The sequence below is a fragment of the Halichoeres trimaculatus genome, unplaced genomic scaffold, assembly GCF_033239565.1.
Source record: "Halichoeres trimaculatus isolate MK-OKI-2021-1 unplaced genomic scaffold, fHalTri1.1 fHalTri1_scaffold_4, whole genome shotgun sequence".
In the NCBI taxonomy this organism is placed as follows: domain Eukaryota; kingdom Metazoa; phylum Chordata; class Actinopteri; order Labriformes; family Labridae; genus Halichoeres; species Halichoeres trimaculatus.
Genome location: NW_027437182.1, coordinates 26,530,121 through 26,546,176, shown reverse-complemented (window position 1 = coordinate 26,546,176; position 16,056 = coordinate 26,530,121). Strand labels below are relative to the sequence as shown.

General features: G+C 41.8%; 1 protein-coding gene across 2 annotated transcripts; it reads left to right on the top strand.

Moving 5' to 3' along the window:
* Positions 1 to 592: 592 nt before the first annotated feature.
* On the top strand, positions 593 to 15,755 carry ssbp3b (single stranded DNA binding protein 3b). Of its 2 annotated transcripts, XM_074668002.1 has the most exons (18): positions 593 to 765; positions 1,473 to 1,545; positions 1,688 to 1,749; positions 1,840 to 1,924; positions 9,627 to 9,716; positions 10,795 to 10,869; positions 11,105 to 11,167; positions 11,259 to 11,322; positions 11,416 to 11,489; positions 11,607 to 11,671; positions 11,767 to 11,815; positions 12,102 to 12,137; positions 12,236 to 12,290; positions 12,381 to 12,445; positions 13,760 to 13,838; positions 14,030 to 14,058; positions 14,152 to 14,253; positions 14,375 to 15,755. In XM_074668002.1, exons 1-18 carry the CDS (start codon positions 710 to 712, stop codon positions 14,402 to 14,404), a joined length of 1,152 nt encoding a protein of 383 aa, XP_074524103.1. In that variant the 5' UTR covers positions 593 to 709; the 3' UTR covers positions 14,405 to 15,755. The 2 variants fall into 2 exon arrangements, with proteins under 2 accessions (XP_074524103.1, XP_074524104.1); XM_074668003.1 differs by lacking the exon at positions 10,795 to 10,869.
* Positions 15,756 to 16,056: the final 301 nt, after the last annotated feature.

The following is a 16,056-nucleotide window of genomic DNA, read 5'->3' as shown; positions in this document are numbered from 1 at the left end:
AATGACGATACAACTGACAGTTTCTCTATTAATTTTAAACGTGGCGCCATAAAGCAACTCTTGCACAGCTCCCCTGCTGATGACGAGACACAAAAAGTCATGAAATAAAAAAGATACCTTTCATGCTGGTGTTTTAAAAATAGTCTAATGTTTAAGATTTAAAAAAAATATACATAAATAAATTAAGGTAATATTTAAGCAATTAAGAATGAGTGAAAGTGTGCTTTCAGCCGTACACCTGTTGATAAAAATATGTACTATTTTCCAAAACGTTTTTTTATTATGTGGGTCTCGTATACAATACAATTTGAGATAACGCAGCATTTTTCTTTTCATGAAAAAAAAAAAAAAGAATTTGATAGAGGGAACGATTTTTATTAGAAGAAAAAAATAAGCCTGACTGAAAAAAAAAAAAAAAGTAAAGGTATATGTAGTCTTTTTGAATTGTGTTTTTCGCAATGTCGTGGCCAGTGGTATCAAAACAACAGCAAACAGAAAGCACGAGAAGGCAGACCTTAACTTGAAACACGCACTCTCATTGGCTGTCGCGGGCATCAGTCAGACCAGGCCCCGCCTCTTCCCTCCGGACCAGGCTCGGTTGAGTCGTTGGGCTGAGGAGGAGTGCGGTTGGAGTGTGAGTGGGTCGCGATGATCTGACAGATGAAATAGAGAAAAGAGAGAGAAGGCGAGCGACCTCCCACACTAAACAATGTTCCCCAAAGGCAAAGGCACCCCGGTGCCCTCGGACAGCCAAGCACGAGAAAAGTAAGCTGCGAAACGTTTCTTATTGTGTGTTTTTGCCGCGTAAGTTGTTCCCTCTCGGTCTCTGTTGTTCGCTGGACAGTCTAGCAGGAGGCGATTTCCTCCTACCGAGAAAGGAATTGAATGAACCGCCTTGTCTGCTCGCCATTCCTCCCCTGAGCTGTGCCTCTGCTACCTTTGGCTAATTGCTGCTGTTGTACCTCACGTCTGGCTGATTTCGTGAGCATTATTTCTCTGTTTTAGTTGGGGCTTTCTGATATTTTTGGAGTCATTCTGTCGAGAACACGGAGGGGAGAAAACAATAACACCGCCGTGCCACACAGTACATTGTTTTCTGTGTTGCGCTCTGGATTGGCTGCGTTTTTATTTCCCTCAGCACCATCACTGCCACCGGAATACTGTACATTAGCTCATACACTGTCGACTGCTGCTTGGTTTTTACGTTTCACATCACAACGTTAAAAATGTGGCTGCTGTGGCACTTTCTTGCAACCCTCTCATTGTAGTGAATCCTAACCTGGTTTTGGCTTGGTAACTGTGTCCCCATTTAATTTTTGGCAGAGGCTTTTTGGCAGCCATTGTTCAGGGGGCCTGTACCCGACCATACTCAGTTTGCCCGTTCAAAAAATATTTGACCTTTTGTTTAAAGTTTATTTTCAAATGTTGAGTCATTTCTAACCTAAAAATCTGTATTTGTTTCCTCCACACAGGTTGGCTCTGTACGTTTATGAGTATTTGTTGCACATAGGAGCACAGAAGTCTGCACAGACCTTCTTATCAGAGGTATGTGGAATTTAGGGGAAAAGTTAAATAATTTGCTTTTTAATTCCAACAAAAATTTGCATGTAGACAAATTGCTACTTTAAGTAAGACTGATAGCATTTGATTAACACCCAGGACTAATCATTTAAATTCCTTTTCCTAGATTCGATGGGAAAAAAACATCACACTCGGAGAACCCCCTGGATTCCTACATTCCTGGTGGTGGTAAGAAATTCTGTCTTTGCCTCCTTGTAAACATTTCCAGAGGTTGTTGTTGTGTTATTTTTTTTGCATCATGACCTGTCTTGTCCACAGTGTGTTCTGGGACTTGTATTGCGCTGCACCAGAGAGGAGAGAGACATGTGACCACTCCAGCGAAGCGAAAGCCTTCCATGATTATGTGAGTAGCAGAGCTTACAAGGGAAACTGTTGCACAAATTGCCTCAGCTAAAGAAGACAACAACTTTGCCATCAAAGCTTAGGAGGGGTAAACAAGGCGTCTCCAGCTTGGGTTGTGCAATGAGGTAGAATTTATTTGTGGGGACTATCAGAGCAAAGTCCTTATAATCTCAGTTTGTCAGCACTCAAGTCCGGACAAAATCTCTCACATACCCATTCAAGAGTGATTCAGCTCATACTCCACTTTCATTGTGATTTCCTTAAAGCTTAAAGAGTAAACACATTCAACCCAGAAAAAAAGATGTCTCAAAATTCAGCTTTTTGTTCTTTCAAAAATATAATATTTGTTAGCAGTATGTAATCCCCAATGTTACAGAACAGCTATGATTGACCACGTCAAGCTAAACAGAACCTCTTCCTTTCTTTCCCTCCTGACTTTACAGTCTTTCATCTTGCCTCTTCCGTGTGCTGAATGATGCACCGACAATAAGCCTTATAAAAAAAGTGAGAAAATGATGCTGATGTCAGCACGTCCTGAGTCAGACCTGTCGAGTGCTCTCCCATCCATGCTACTCTCAAGCTCCTTTCCTTTGTTCTTAAGGCCAAAAATTAACCTGCAGTGTGTTGTTACACAAACATAATGTCCAAGAAAGACCCTTTGTTGATCAGATGGGTTAAAGCTTAAGCCCTTCCTGACACAAATTGATGAATATAAGAATATAATCCTAATGGGTTTGGAACTTAAGAAGACTGTCCGTCAGAAACGAGAGTCTTGGATCTAAACTCTGTGAAACTCTGGAGAAGTGAGCTCTCTGTGGCACATCACTGCTTTTACATTAGCTCCTCTGCATTTGCATGGATCAAATGTTTTGCATCTTGGTAGTTATGCCGTTGTAGAGCTTGTGTCTTTTGTTTCCTGGTTTGAGGACTTTGTGCAGAACTTCAAAAAGACCCCTTCAGGATCAAAGACGGAAAATGTAAAATGTAAACTGCTCATCAGCGGCTCCAGCTGCTCCTGTCAGTGTGTTTCCCCGGCCTTTTATTCTGCAAAGATAAAACAGGCATTATGTAACTGATGTAAATGAATTGAAGACACCATTCAGCACAGAAGACGAAGGAGGTCTGAGGAGTCTTATCGGGGTGACTAACCACACTTTGGTCTGGATTGGTTGTTGGTGTAACAGACAGGAAGGGGTTAAAACAGAGATGTTGGTCCTGCTGTTGGCAGATAGGGTTGTCAGGGTAACAGGCCTCCTGATCTGGCAGGTGACCTGGGAGCCAGGAGAGCGGCTACAGTGTGACTCTGCTCTTGCAATAAAAACATTTCTTACTTCTCTCTTTGCGGTAGAATCAAGAAACGTGTCAGAGATTTCTGGGGCCTTTATGTTTGTAAAAATTAATTACAGATTATTCTTCTCTTCACAGTCTGCAATTTAAGCCAAGTGCACTAATTTCTTCTACAAAATCATTAACTGTGAATTATTTGAGCTGAATTATAAAATTTAAAGTTAAAAGATAAAAGTTGAGCATCCCAGTGGCTCTGCTGTGAACATTTTCATAACATGGAAAACATTAAACAAATGAGGGATCAGTGTCGCCTCAGTCTGGATTGTGTGCGTCTGTACTGTTGAGCATCAGAGAGCCAGTGTGTGGTCGTCTCTTCCTACATCTTGTGGTCGCCCTTCGCTCTGACGTTGTTTCTTCCTCTGATCATTTGTGGATGTTGGGGGTCAGGCTTGTGTATGTGTGTGTGGACAGTACAAGTCCTTGGACCCTAGCCTTTGTCTAAAGGTGTGGGGGAGGTGAGTGCTGCTCCACAAGCCAGCGCTCGTAAAGCCCCCGACGTGGTCACACTGAGCCTGATGAACGCTTCCCTAGGGCCCTGTCGCCATGGCGTCAGCGGCTGATTGATGGCTGTCACCGGGCTGAGGAGCAGATTGGGAAAAGGAAAGGGGAGTGGCAGCGTGGCATATGCCCAGCATCCTCCACCACGGAGGAGCTGAGGGAATAGAGAGCAGAGGGGGGTTGGGGAGGAAGAGCAGAGGGAGATGAGAAGGGGAAGGGACCTGAGGGTGGGGGGACAACCAGTCAGGATCCACAGCCAGTTTTATGATGTTGATTGATGGTTAAACATTTACAAGCTAAACACTGGGGCTAGTTTCTTTTGAACGTTGTTTCCAGTGGAAGAAGTGAGGCTGTTAAGAGCAAACTGGAGTAGAAGACAGCAGTTGGGTGGTCTGTGTTGCCCTTCTTTAAAAAAAAATCTTCTTTTTGTCTGTGTCTCTTTCTTCATGTCCGCTTACCCTTTAATTTTAGCAGTTTCTTTAAATAAAGCTCTTGGTCATCCTCGTCCTCCTCTTTCCTTTTGTCCCCCCTCCTTCACTCGTTCCCTCTCCTCCTCTCACACGACTACATCCTGAGCTGCCTGGGCCTTCTGTAACCTTCTTAAGTGATTCAAGAATCCAGGGAAAATTAGTTTGGCTGCAACTGCTTGTGTGGAGTACACACATATACATACAGGCTGAATCATGGTGCACAGGGGGGAGGGTGTGTGTGTACTAGTCTGTCTTAAAGGAGGTCCCCTGGGGAGTTGTGAGGAAGGCCCCAGACAAGAGCTCCTATAGCCTAGGGCAGGGCTGAGACATCTGCCCCCTTTCCTGTACCGGGGACACGAAGCCTGTTTAGTCTGAAAGCAGCATCAGGACAGTCCTGAGAGTACAGCTGTGGACTTTAGAGAGACTGGATGAAGGTCTAACACAACACATTTTGAGAACTTAACGAGTCACAGTAGAAAAGAATCACCCAGATCTGGTTGTATTAACTGAAAATAAAAGTGTTGATTTATATGATACTCATTTTAATTCTATTAGGATTAGGATGGACATCTTTAGCAATTGGCTTTAATAGATACATTCATAGAGGATAAGATAACTCCTCTGTATGATGATGTGAAATTTAGTTCGCTTAACGGGGACATATAATGCTGATGTCTGGTTTAATACTTACATATAATATAATAAATTTGAAAACAAGACCTTTCACCCCCTGAATTTTCAAAAAATAAGATATTGTATTTTTCTGATATCCTAGAACGAGATTTGATGCCTCTGAAAATAGGTCATTGCCAGATGGCCGTGAGATTTCAAATGTCGCGACGACACGAGGATCCTCTCTTTTTATTGGTGTAATCTGATAAAGCAGCTCCTCCTCTGTGAAGTCAGTTAGTCACACAACCGCCACCAAGGGATACACCCACCAAGAGCCGAGTATAAACGCATAAACTATACATGTTACAGTACCGGTTTGACTCACCACACTGAAGCGTCCTGAGATGATCTGTATCGAGGTGGACTTTCTTCCTCCTGAGCTGCAGAACCGTCCGGGTCTGACTCGGGGTCCAATACAAAAGGACGTATCCTACACTCTGCCATTTTATTAGTGCTATCAATGCCTTAAGGTGAAGTTTTGGCAAACAGCAAACTCGCTCGGTCTGCCCCATTCAATATGGCGATTTTGTAAATGCTGCCATGCTGCAAAAACCGCCCCCTGGCTCTACCCCCTCCGCCCCTCTGATAGAACTGACCAATCAGAGCACAAAGGGCTGTGACGTTGCGAGGTTACTGGAGGTCATTCTCCAAACGGAGCGTTTCAACGAGATCTTCAGAATGGCCTAAAATGAGGATATTGAGAACACTATTGTGGGGCAATGAAGGAACTAAATGACTTGTACTGAGAGCAGAAATGCTTTACAGGCATCCTAGTCTGGTATAGTGAAAAGGAGAAACAAGCATGATATGTCCCCTTTAAAAATATGAAAGTGAGTGGCTTCAGCTTCAGTGACGTGATGTACTGACACACGCCTTGGCATGAATATAAAACTCATCCAACCTTTTTCATAAAGGTTATTATCAAATACACTAGGTCAGTTGATTTGTGTGCAGGCTTCCTGTGCAAGTATGTAACAGAGGGAAATTCTTGGCCTACAGTATTGTCAAAAGTCAACACAGTGAGGGATTTTCTGTGTTATAGATTGTGAAATGCAGATGATGTCTGAAGAGCAGCAGAGTGGAACCCCAATCACTCTGTGTTTCTTCCCCTCACACACCAGTTTCAGCATTTTCAGTGTTGTTGATTTCCTCACAACAGCCATTAATTGCACGTTAAACCTCTTTTGGCTTTTCTCTGCTGTTTTTGTTTGAACCATAAAAATGACACATTTACTGGGGTGATTGGAGTTAGTCTGTGATAATGTGCTGTCAAGGAATCGCAAACCATTTCTATGGAGTATTGACCAATTAGAGTCAAGGGTTGTGATAAACGATCAAACTGGAATCGTCACCCTTTATGTCTTTCATTGAAGTCGTTAAAATAAGACATCAAACACGAAACATGTACATGAAGCAGTGAGATTTAAACAGTCTGCTTCATCTCAGTTTGATCAGTGAAAGGCCCAGCCTGATCGTCTTTAAGTTGCAGATTATAAATTGGGAATCTGAGGTTTGAACTAAAATTGCTTTGCAGACATGCTCTTTTCGATCCTCTTGAGCAAATCATTCTAATAGTGAAAGTGTCTCGAGAACTACTGAGTGGTGATGGTGTTGATTTTTCAGGGTGCTGAATAACAGAGATCTGGGGTCAAAAGCCTTGAGAGTGTTGGATAATAATCAGACATATATGGTGATACTGCATCTTAACTTAATGATCTCTGTGATATAGCTCTGGTTGTTAAACATGATGCACTGTGTGAAAGTGTAACACCTTTGAATAGCAGGATAACTACTGCACTAATAGATTTAGAGCACATCTTTTCCAAATAGCTCTCATGGGTTCATTAAAACAAATTTAGTTTAGGTGAACTACCAGAGCATTCAAACGTATTGATTGAACCTTCTAAATATATGAACCTGGATTTAGAGACACAAGTTTAATTTCTTTAAACTAGGCAGTGATTTATATGGTGCATCTAAATAAATAATACATAGTTTTTAAATCTACTCCGTTTTGAGCAGATTTTGCAACAGGTGTAGTGGTAAAAATGTGACACCTCTATACCGTAGTCTCTTTGTGACATCGGGAACAAAACTAATCATTTCTGTATGGCTATGATGAATGCAGTCAGACCAGTGGAGTTACAGCACTGTTATTGTAACAACAGGTTTTCTAAACATACATCTCTCATTCTTTGATACATTTACCACTTACAATGAAAGAGGATGAGGCTCAGTTTGAAAGAACTTTAACTGGTGTAGGACCAATAAGTACAGGTTATTTCAGAGGAGCTGCCAAATTGACAAATACCTTAAGTTTGTTACAGGAGCTTTAATGTAAAAATGGTGGTGGAAATTATTCAAATCTCACACAGATCTACTGAACATTTATTTTTTTTTAAAGTGGATGAAAGTGGTACTCAGCACCATGCTGTTAGCCTCTTCTTTTTGTATACCAAAAGAGAAAATCTAGTGAACAAATGTATAACAGGTGCTCATCGGGTTTGACAGAAAACAGCAAAATGATGCATTTGCAAACTGTACTTTAGGCTGGCTTGAATCTATTAAAGAATATCTGGTACAGACATGATGCATTATTTTGTTTTTTGGTGGAGGGAGCGTTGCATATTTGCACTAAGAGTGGTTTTTGATAATGCTTATGTGTTTTTTATGTATTTTTTGTTTTGAAGTTGATGAGACTTGGTTGGAAAAAACTTTCACCTGCATTTAACAAAATATGCAAAAAAGAAAAAGTGCAGGTTACTTTAAGCAAGGTTTAATACATTAAAAAACATCTAATGCAGAAATGCTGGAAGTCGGGGTGACCTTATTTGCATCAATAGAGCTTTTTAAAAATGACAATGTGCTGTGTTTTTTTGTGTTCAGCAGGAGGAAAAAGTAAAAATTAGGGATGTCCCGATATTACATTTTCACTTCCAATACAATACCGATACTGCAGCATTGAGTATTGGCCGATACTGATATTAATCCAATACGATATCCTTATTAAACATGCATACTTTTATTACTTATTTTGTAGTATGTCTGTCCTGTTAAAAAAGGCTTGATTAAGTGATATTATTCAAACAAAGAACAGTAGTCAGCAACAGTAGGTATGAGGAAAAACTGACCCATTTATTATTAACCAATGGGTAACAGAAACTGCTTATATCGGAGATTTTAGATGCATTCCGATACGTTACCGATACTTTTTTTTTCTGATATCGGACCGATATCCGATATCAATATCTGACTGGGACATCTCTAGAAAAGTGCACTTTTACTCCATCAGAGACTCCTTAGTGCACCAAAACAAAATTCTGATGTTTACTTTGACGGTTCAGGTTCAAACCCTGATATTAACTAATATACTCTCAGTGCTCAACAGATACTTTTTTATGCCTTTGTATCAGAACACCTCAGCTATCACACAACATACAGCAAGTTACCCAACAGTCCCACTGCATGCACTTCAGTAGGCATAATATTTCCGTGGCTCTGTGGGTAATGTGTGCATGTATTAAACCATCTGTGAATCCAGTCATTGAACCCTTGGATATATTTGATTAATTATTGGATCCTGCAGATCTTACAAGTGCAGCTATTTCTGAGAGAGAGGGTAGTGAAGAGTACCTGATCAGGACAAGTGACTGTAGATTCAGTCTTTATAGCTGTAATATTCAGATGATGTGTTGTTCTTATTTAGAGCAGGTGTATTTTGTGTTTTGTGTATTTCAAAAGTCAGCCATATTCGAGGGTTACGCAGTCACAATGAGAGTGAGTGTTTTCAGGCTGTCTGTGTCCCGTTGGTGCTGAGGCCCGATGAGACATGGCTTCTCTCTGTGGCCTCACTTCTCTCCTTGCTGAGGTATTTCACAGAGGCCCTGCAGTGGCAGCCTGAGCAGATATAATTAGGGGAGGTGCAGTGGATACCAGGCAGAGTGTTGGCCGTTGACCAGTGATGTCTGTCAGGCTCCACACAGAGAAGAGGAGTGTTTGTGTTTGTTGGAGTGTTGGTAGCTGACACTCATCCTTGCAGCGATCAGCGCCTGTTTTGCGTACTTCTACACTTTAATGTGAGCGAGCTACGCTTTAACATAAAGCACTAAAGGAGCCTCTGTTGTTCTGGAGCTGTTCCTTGGAAGCTAAACCCCTCTGCTCTGAAACACATTAGCCCATCTCAGATTGCCTCAGCTACAGCGAAGAAAAACCCAGTCAATTAGGAGTGTGTGACCGAAGCAAATGGCACATTAGTGAATTAGGGCTGCGGTTTGAGCAGGAAATCGGCCCAGCAAGCCCCTGCTGTGTAGCAGCACTTTAGAGCCTCTGACTCAGAGATTCCCTCTGATATTTATCTGATCCACTGGATCCTGGATCAGCAGGGTTAAGAAGCCTCTATTAACACCCCTCTCATGCTTGAGACCCACAAATGTTTAAGGTCTGGTAAATGGATGTTAAATCATATCTAACAGCAATTACATGGAATTAGATCAATAAATCTGGCCAAAGGTCATGAAGCCTAGTTATTCAATTTATTATTTATGTTATATTTGACTCCTTACACGTGCTTCCACTGTAGCCTGCTGCACCGATACTTTAGACAGGAGGGGATTAATCCTTCTTGATAATAACAAGAACAAGTTCCCATGTCTGTGCTGTGAGTGATGTTCGTCTAAGCTTGTCATTAAGAGGCTATGATGTGTTGTTTCTCTTCAGAGTGCAGCGGCAGCCCCCAGTCCTGTGATGGGAGGGATGCCCCCTGGTGAAGGAATGCCAGGAGGACCCATGCCGCCCGGCTTTTTCCAGGTCAGCAGTTGCGCAAATAATACAACTGTTACATTACACCTTAATCAAAATCAATCTCCCGCTAACTCTTCAATCAACTTACAAAATAGTGAAACAGTCCCATGAATAGGCTTGATAAATACATGGACTAATGAACATGAGCTGCTGTAAAATGGATTAAGGTTTATTCTCTGATAAACAACAGCATGTGTCATTTCTGTTACCTGCGCTGCTTTAGGTTTTCCTCCACTCTGCACAGGGAACTTGTAGTAAACGTCATAGTTGTTCAGTCTGCCCGGGCCTCTCCAGTGCTGTAAACAAGCAGGCGTGGCCAAGCCATTTTCCCTAATGGAGAAATCGAAAGGTGCAGCACCTACTGTAAATCAATACCTCATGAGGATAAACTCTTGGCAGGCGACTGTTGTGGGTCTGGCTGTAAGAGGCAACGTTAAATTGCAGTGTTGCTCTGCCTCCACTAGACCAAACTATTCCCTTTAAATCTACCAGCTTATTATGCACTAGAAGCCACAAAGGCGTGACTCATTATGTGATCATGTTAATATCAGGAAAGACATTTTGACATTGATACATGAATGCACACACACACTCTCATACTTTCCATACCAGCCTCCATTGGAGGAGGCTCAATTAGACTCCTCTCTCCCTGTTAGATCAGCAACATTAGCGACACAGTGCCAGTGTTTAGTGTTGTTATACAGCTAATTGCATAGAGCTTAATTGATGCTGTTAATTCAGGGAAATTAGCACTGATAACATGCTGCATGCAGCAGGCTTCTTAATGTCTTGACTGACAGGCGAAAGAGCACACATCCTCTCAGTCTCTTTGTGTCTTTTTTTCCCTCCCTCACTCATGCTACGTCATTTGCTTGCTCTTCTTGCTCAGTTTCTCTGAATTCAAGGGTCTTATTTTGTGCATTTTTGGCGCCATACTTTTGTTTCTTGCTGTTCAACTGCTGTCTGCCCCGCAGTAACCCTGCTTCTCTCTCTGCCTCTCTTTTGTCACCTTTCTCTCCTTCTAATTTTGTCTCATCCTCCCCTGTCTTCTTCCTCCTTGCTTCTATTTCATGTGATGCCACAGGGTCCTCCTGGCCCCCAGGGCTCTCCTCACCCTCAGCCTCCTCCCCCTAACAGTATGATGGGACCTCACAGTCAGGTAACACTCCCGCTCCCTCTTTTGTCTCTGTTCTCTGTTTTTGCTGTCTGCAGTCATGAGGGAATGCTGGTTCTCGGCGCTGATGCTTCATGCTTTGGCATTCCTCTCTGCTAGATGCTTTTATGCTGCTTGCAGTGTTCACACAAACAGGCAAAAGTGTATTTAGAAGATACTCTGCCAGTTATGTAACTCGTAATTGATGTTGATTCATCGTCTTTTCTGGTTTGCTTTGCAGTCTTTCATGTCACCTCGTTTCGCCGGAGGTCCAAGAGGTCCCCCTATCAGGATGGCCAACCAGGTAGAGCTCGACTTCACAACATTGTCAGAATAATGATCTAAGTCCTTATTTAAAAACTGAGATTTCATCTGGTGTTTTTGTCTCCCCGTAGCCACCAGGTGGAGGACCAGGCCCCCATCCAATGCTGCCTAATATGGACCCCACACGACCACAAGGTGTGCCAGTCTTAGACACGCTACACTAACCGTAGCTGTGAATCTTTTTTTCCTGGTTTCTTACTTCATGTACGTTTCAATTCTGCTCTCCAGGTCACCCTAACTTGGGGCCAATGCAGAGAATGAGCGGCCCTCGAGGCATGGGACCCATGGGGCCTGGCCCTCAGGTAGGTTTTTTTTCTACTCATCGAATATCATTATATCAACATGGAGGGCCTCCCTGAACAGCCTTTTTCTCCTTAAAACTAAATTGAACTCATTTAGATCTTTGTTTGATGTCTCAGAACTTTGGTGGTGGGATGAGACCTCCACACAACACCATGGGTCCTGGTATGCCAGGAGTGAACATGTGAGCCCTTTTAGAGATTTTTCAATAAATCTTGTGAAAGAATTTTCACCAAAAATTTGTGAGCTGAGTCTATTTCTGTTTGTCTTGCAATCCAGGGGCCCAGGAACTGGTCGACCATGGCCAAATCCCAACAACGCCAACTCTGTGAGTACTCCGGCTCAGACAAACTCACCCAAACACATCCACCAAGAAATATGCTGGGTCAGATTGCAGTCAGATGTTCTCTCAGAGCTGCTGAGGTCTAATGTATTTTCAGGGTTCTGGTCTGGGATGTAATTGTAGTATAATGTGTCACGGTTTCCACAGACAGTTGGACAGACAGCCATAATAGTATTAGGATGATCAAATGATGAATGATGACATTTTGAGGTATAGAGAGGGTTTGCACTCAGTCGCTTCTGGTCTGTAATGTTTGTGTTTTTGGTTTCAGATGCCTTACTCATCACCATCTCCTGGTGCATACGGGGTGAGAACACATCCTGACCATTTACACATAACTGGTTCATTTAATCCCAGGAGTATAAAGAGAATTTATACATGTTGATTTATCTTTATCCTTCACAGGGTGCTTCTGGAGGTGGGGGACCCCCAGGTACTCCCATCATGCCCAGCCCTGCTGGTGAGCATCTTTCTGAATTTAGCTTTTAGCTGTTACAGTGTACGTAAAATATCCAGCAGTAATCGAGCCTTTGGTTTCACCTCTTTCCAGACTCAAACAACTCTGGTGACAATTTGTACACCATGATCAACACTGGACCCGGCAACAGAAATAATGTAAGTTTTTTATGCTTCTCTTCATTCACAAAATGCTACTGTTTACGTCATTTTTAAGAGGACATACTCTACAAGTTTGAAAGCAAAGCATCCTCTGAAAGAAACATTGCAGTGACAAGTGAATGACTTACTTATGCTCCAAATCCACAACCCACTGTTCTGACATCCTGTGTCAGCCTGCTTTAAGAAGCCCCCTTTACATCAGGGTCAGCTCATAAAATTAACCAGGGTCACTCCTCTGGTTTTTATGAAAAGCTTGAACCATTAATGAAACACCGGAGCTCTCTACCATTCAACAGACCTGCATGTTTAATGACTGCTTCCAGCTCCTGGACCATTTTCATTCTCTGGTCAACACATGCAGGTTGCTGAGCCGATGGATTGAGCTTCATTTCTTATCAAACATACAAACATAAAGTTGGTAAAAAAAATAAAAGTCTTTTTTACATTAAATAAAAAGACTTTTTAAATTTTCCTCTTGGATCACGAGAGATTTTATAAAACCATTCTCTTGCTGAGTAACTCAGAGAGTGTGGAGGAAAAAGAGCCTCTGTGATGATTCTGTAGCCCACCTACTGAGAAAACAGGTCATATGAAATAGTTTGAACTATTTCATGCACTGATGTAACAACGTATTTGATTGGCTCAGGTAGTTTTTGACAATTCAGCCTCATTTTTGACCCTTACCTTGAGATAAGACATTTTCCTGACTTGTTTGTGGCTCATGTTTAGTCTGAAAAGAAGATCTTTACTAAAAATCTCAGACAGTGGGGTTTCACTGGTAGCTTCATCAAGCAGAGGCTGTTTTTAGAAAGGAGGTTTGATGAAACACAGGCATGAATTCTGGTATTATTGTTTATTAATAATATAAAGATTCCCACTTGTTTAATGAAAAAAAAACTACAACATAATAACTATAACATAAAGAAAGTATTTTATTATTGATGGTTAATTATCATTAGTTATTTGAATATTAAGAATTCATCTTATTTCTTTTAATGAACATTAACTTGAACTAATGGCTGCATTGCTTTTAAGAGAAGCATTTGAAATTGTGAGGTTTAGTTTGCTGACACAACATTTACTCGTACAGTAAAACTGTTTTACTGTGAACAGGAATGTGCAGAGGAGATTTTTACAGAAACAAAACAAATGAACTTGTTTGACTGGTTCCCTGTGTGTGCTATTTGATACTGTATGCTTCTGTTTCAGTCAGCCTTTAGGAGCTGAATGATTGGAAAGAGGATTTGTCTTACCAATTTAAACTATGTGAGGATGTGTTGAGTGAATCACGCCTTCTTGTTTCTTCTTAAGTTCCCAATGGGCCCCGGCTCTGATGGACCCCTGGGAGCCATGGCTGGGATGGAGCCACACCACATGAATGGATCACTAGGTAATATCACACGCTACCGTACACATCCTTCTAAAACAGCTGTATAATAAGTAAGAATTCTTAAGAAATAAAGGTAAAAAGCGTGTTTCTCATTGTTTAAAAATAACAGTTTATTTGAGGTTACACTTGTGTGAAAGATGTGTTTGTCAGGGTGGTAGAGCTTGAATAGTTTCATTTTGTTTTATTCTCAGGCTCGGGTGATATGGACGGAATGAACAAGGTAAAAATAACCATACTTTAAGTCTTTGCACTAAGAGGCTCATATTGTATAAAGAAAAGCACTTAAAGAAAAAAAATGTTCACTTGTTTCCAGAATTCTCCAAACAATTTAAGTGGCATTAGCAATCCTCCTGGGACCCCGAGGGATGACGGGGAGCTGAGCGGAAACTTCCTTCACTCCTTTCAGGGCGAAAACGTGAGTTTTAACATCACTGGATTTGCAACCCACACTTCCCTTCCACTAAAGACATCACTGCAGAAAGCTGAGGCTGGAGTCAGAGAAAGGTTGTAAACTTCTCCTCTCTGTGTCTGTGTAGTACTCTCCAACCATGACGATGAGCGTGTGACCCCCTTCTACCCCACCCAACATTATTTGCCATCATTCCGAGGATCTGAACTCACTACAGGACACGGCCAAACACATCAGCACCGGATCAGGGACAGGCGCCATTTTGGTTCCACCGGTTCTACCGCCAGATTGCTGATCGGAGGAAAATGGAAATGGCTGGCGACTACTGCTCCTTACTCAAAATGAAGGACAATTTACTCCATCTACCGCAACCCCCTGCCCATGTGACAAAAACCAGCTACTGAAAATGCATACAAGACACGTTTATCTTCTTTGCAGAGCCCCCAGACCCCTCACAGTCCCCTTAACCCTAGAGCGAAGAGAAAAAAATGGTTGAAGTTTACCTCTTGTACTTTTTAATTATTGCTTTGTGTTGCAAAATGTGCAGGATATGTCTTCGCTTTTGTCACTTAAAAACACTGGAGAGTGTGTATATGCATTGTGAGCTTGGAAAGTCTTTGTCTCGTCATTTTACTTCTTGCCATGCATACCGTGTCACAAAAGTCAGTCTACATATGACTCAGATTTTTGCCTTTTACTCTATCGCCACCTTTATGAAAACGTACCTTTCTTCCCGATGCCCACTCTTCAATGTAAAGAGATCGATAAAGGGGAAAGACTTGAAAGACCACAGCTTTTATTGTGACTACCATCATGGTTCCTACATTGTCAAATCACTTTCCCTCTACTATATTTGACGGAAATGCGAGTCCGCTGTCCGCTCTTTGCTGTTTTCTAATGGCGCAGGTGGATTGCTGTTGCGTTCTTTTAAGGGACACCAGACTTCGGCAGAAGAAGTGAGTGCATGAACGCTGAGAATCTGTGTACAACATACTACCTAGTGCTGCTCTTCTCTATGTGGACACCTGCTTTAAGATGTGGTGTATATCTCTTTACCTGTCCGTGCTTAACACTCTGTGCTATTCATCGCCGTAGCCTTCTGTGTTATTTCCAGTTTGGTTCATAATGATGAAAGGCCATGAACGAGCTGCCCAGTTTAATCTCCCACTCATTGATTGTTCATACTTCCCTTCTGTATTCTTGGTCGTCCCCTTGGCCCCTCCCCCTCTAATCGCCCTAAACATTTTTTTTAAATATTTTGATACAATCTTTGACAACATATATTTCCCCAGTTATTCAGAGTTAGTCAAAGCTTTCTAAAATGATTCCACTAGGCATCATTATAAACTTAGCAGCAGTCTTGTAATGTGATGAATTTTTTTCCATTTTTTTCTCCTGTGAACATTATGCATTATACACATCTGTCCTATGTTGCCTTTATTTGCTGATATTTTTTTATTTCAAAATGAGGAAAGATTGCTTGTTAATATAATTTTACAATAACTTAACTGACCATCCTGTGTGTTTTTTTGATTTTGCTTTAGTTTCACACCAGATTTCAGAATATCTCTATGCTCATTAGAAACTCACAACAGCTCATTGTTCATAAGCTTGACACAGCACTTTGAATACACAAGCACCATCCCATCACTGGTCACTGTAGTGGAGCCAGGGGGTGCTGTGGTCCACATGCACACACACTAACAACAGGAAATCCAGCAGGAGGGAGACCTCCTGGCAGTTCAACAATCTGCAGGTCATTCTGACCTGCTGGACAGGAGAAGTGACACTAATGGTTCCCAACCTCTA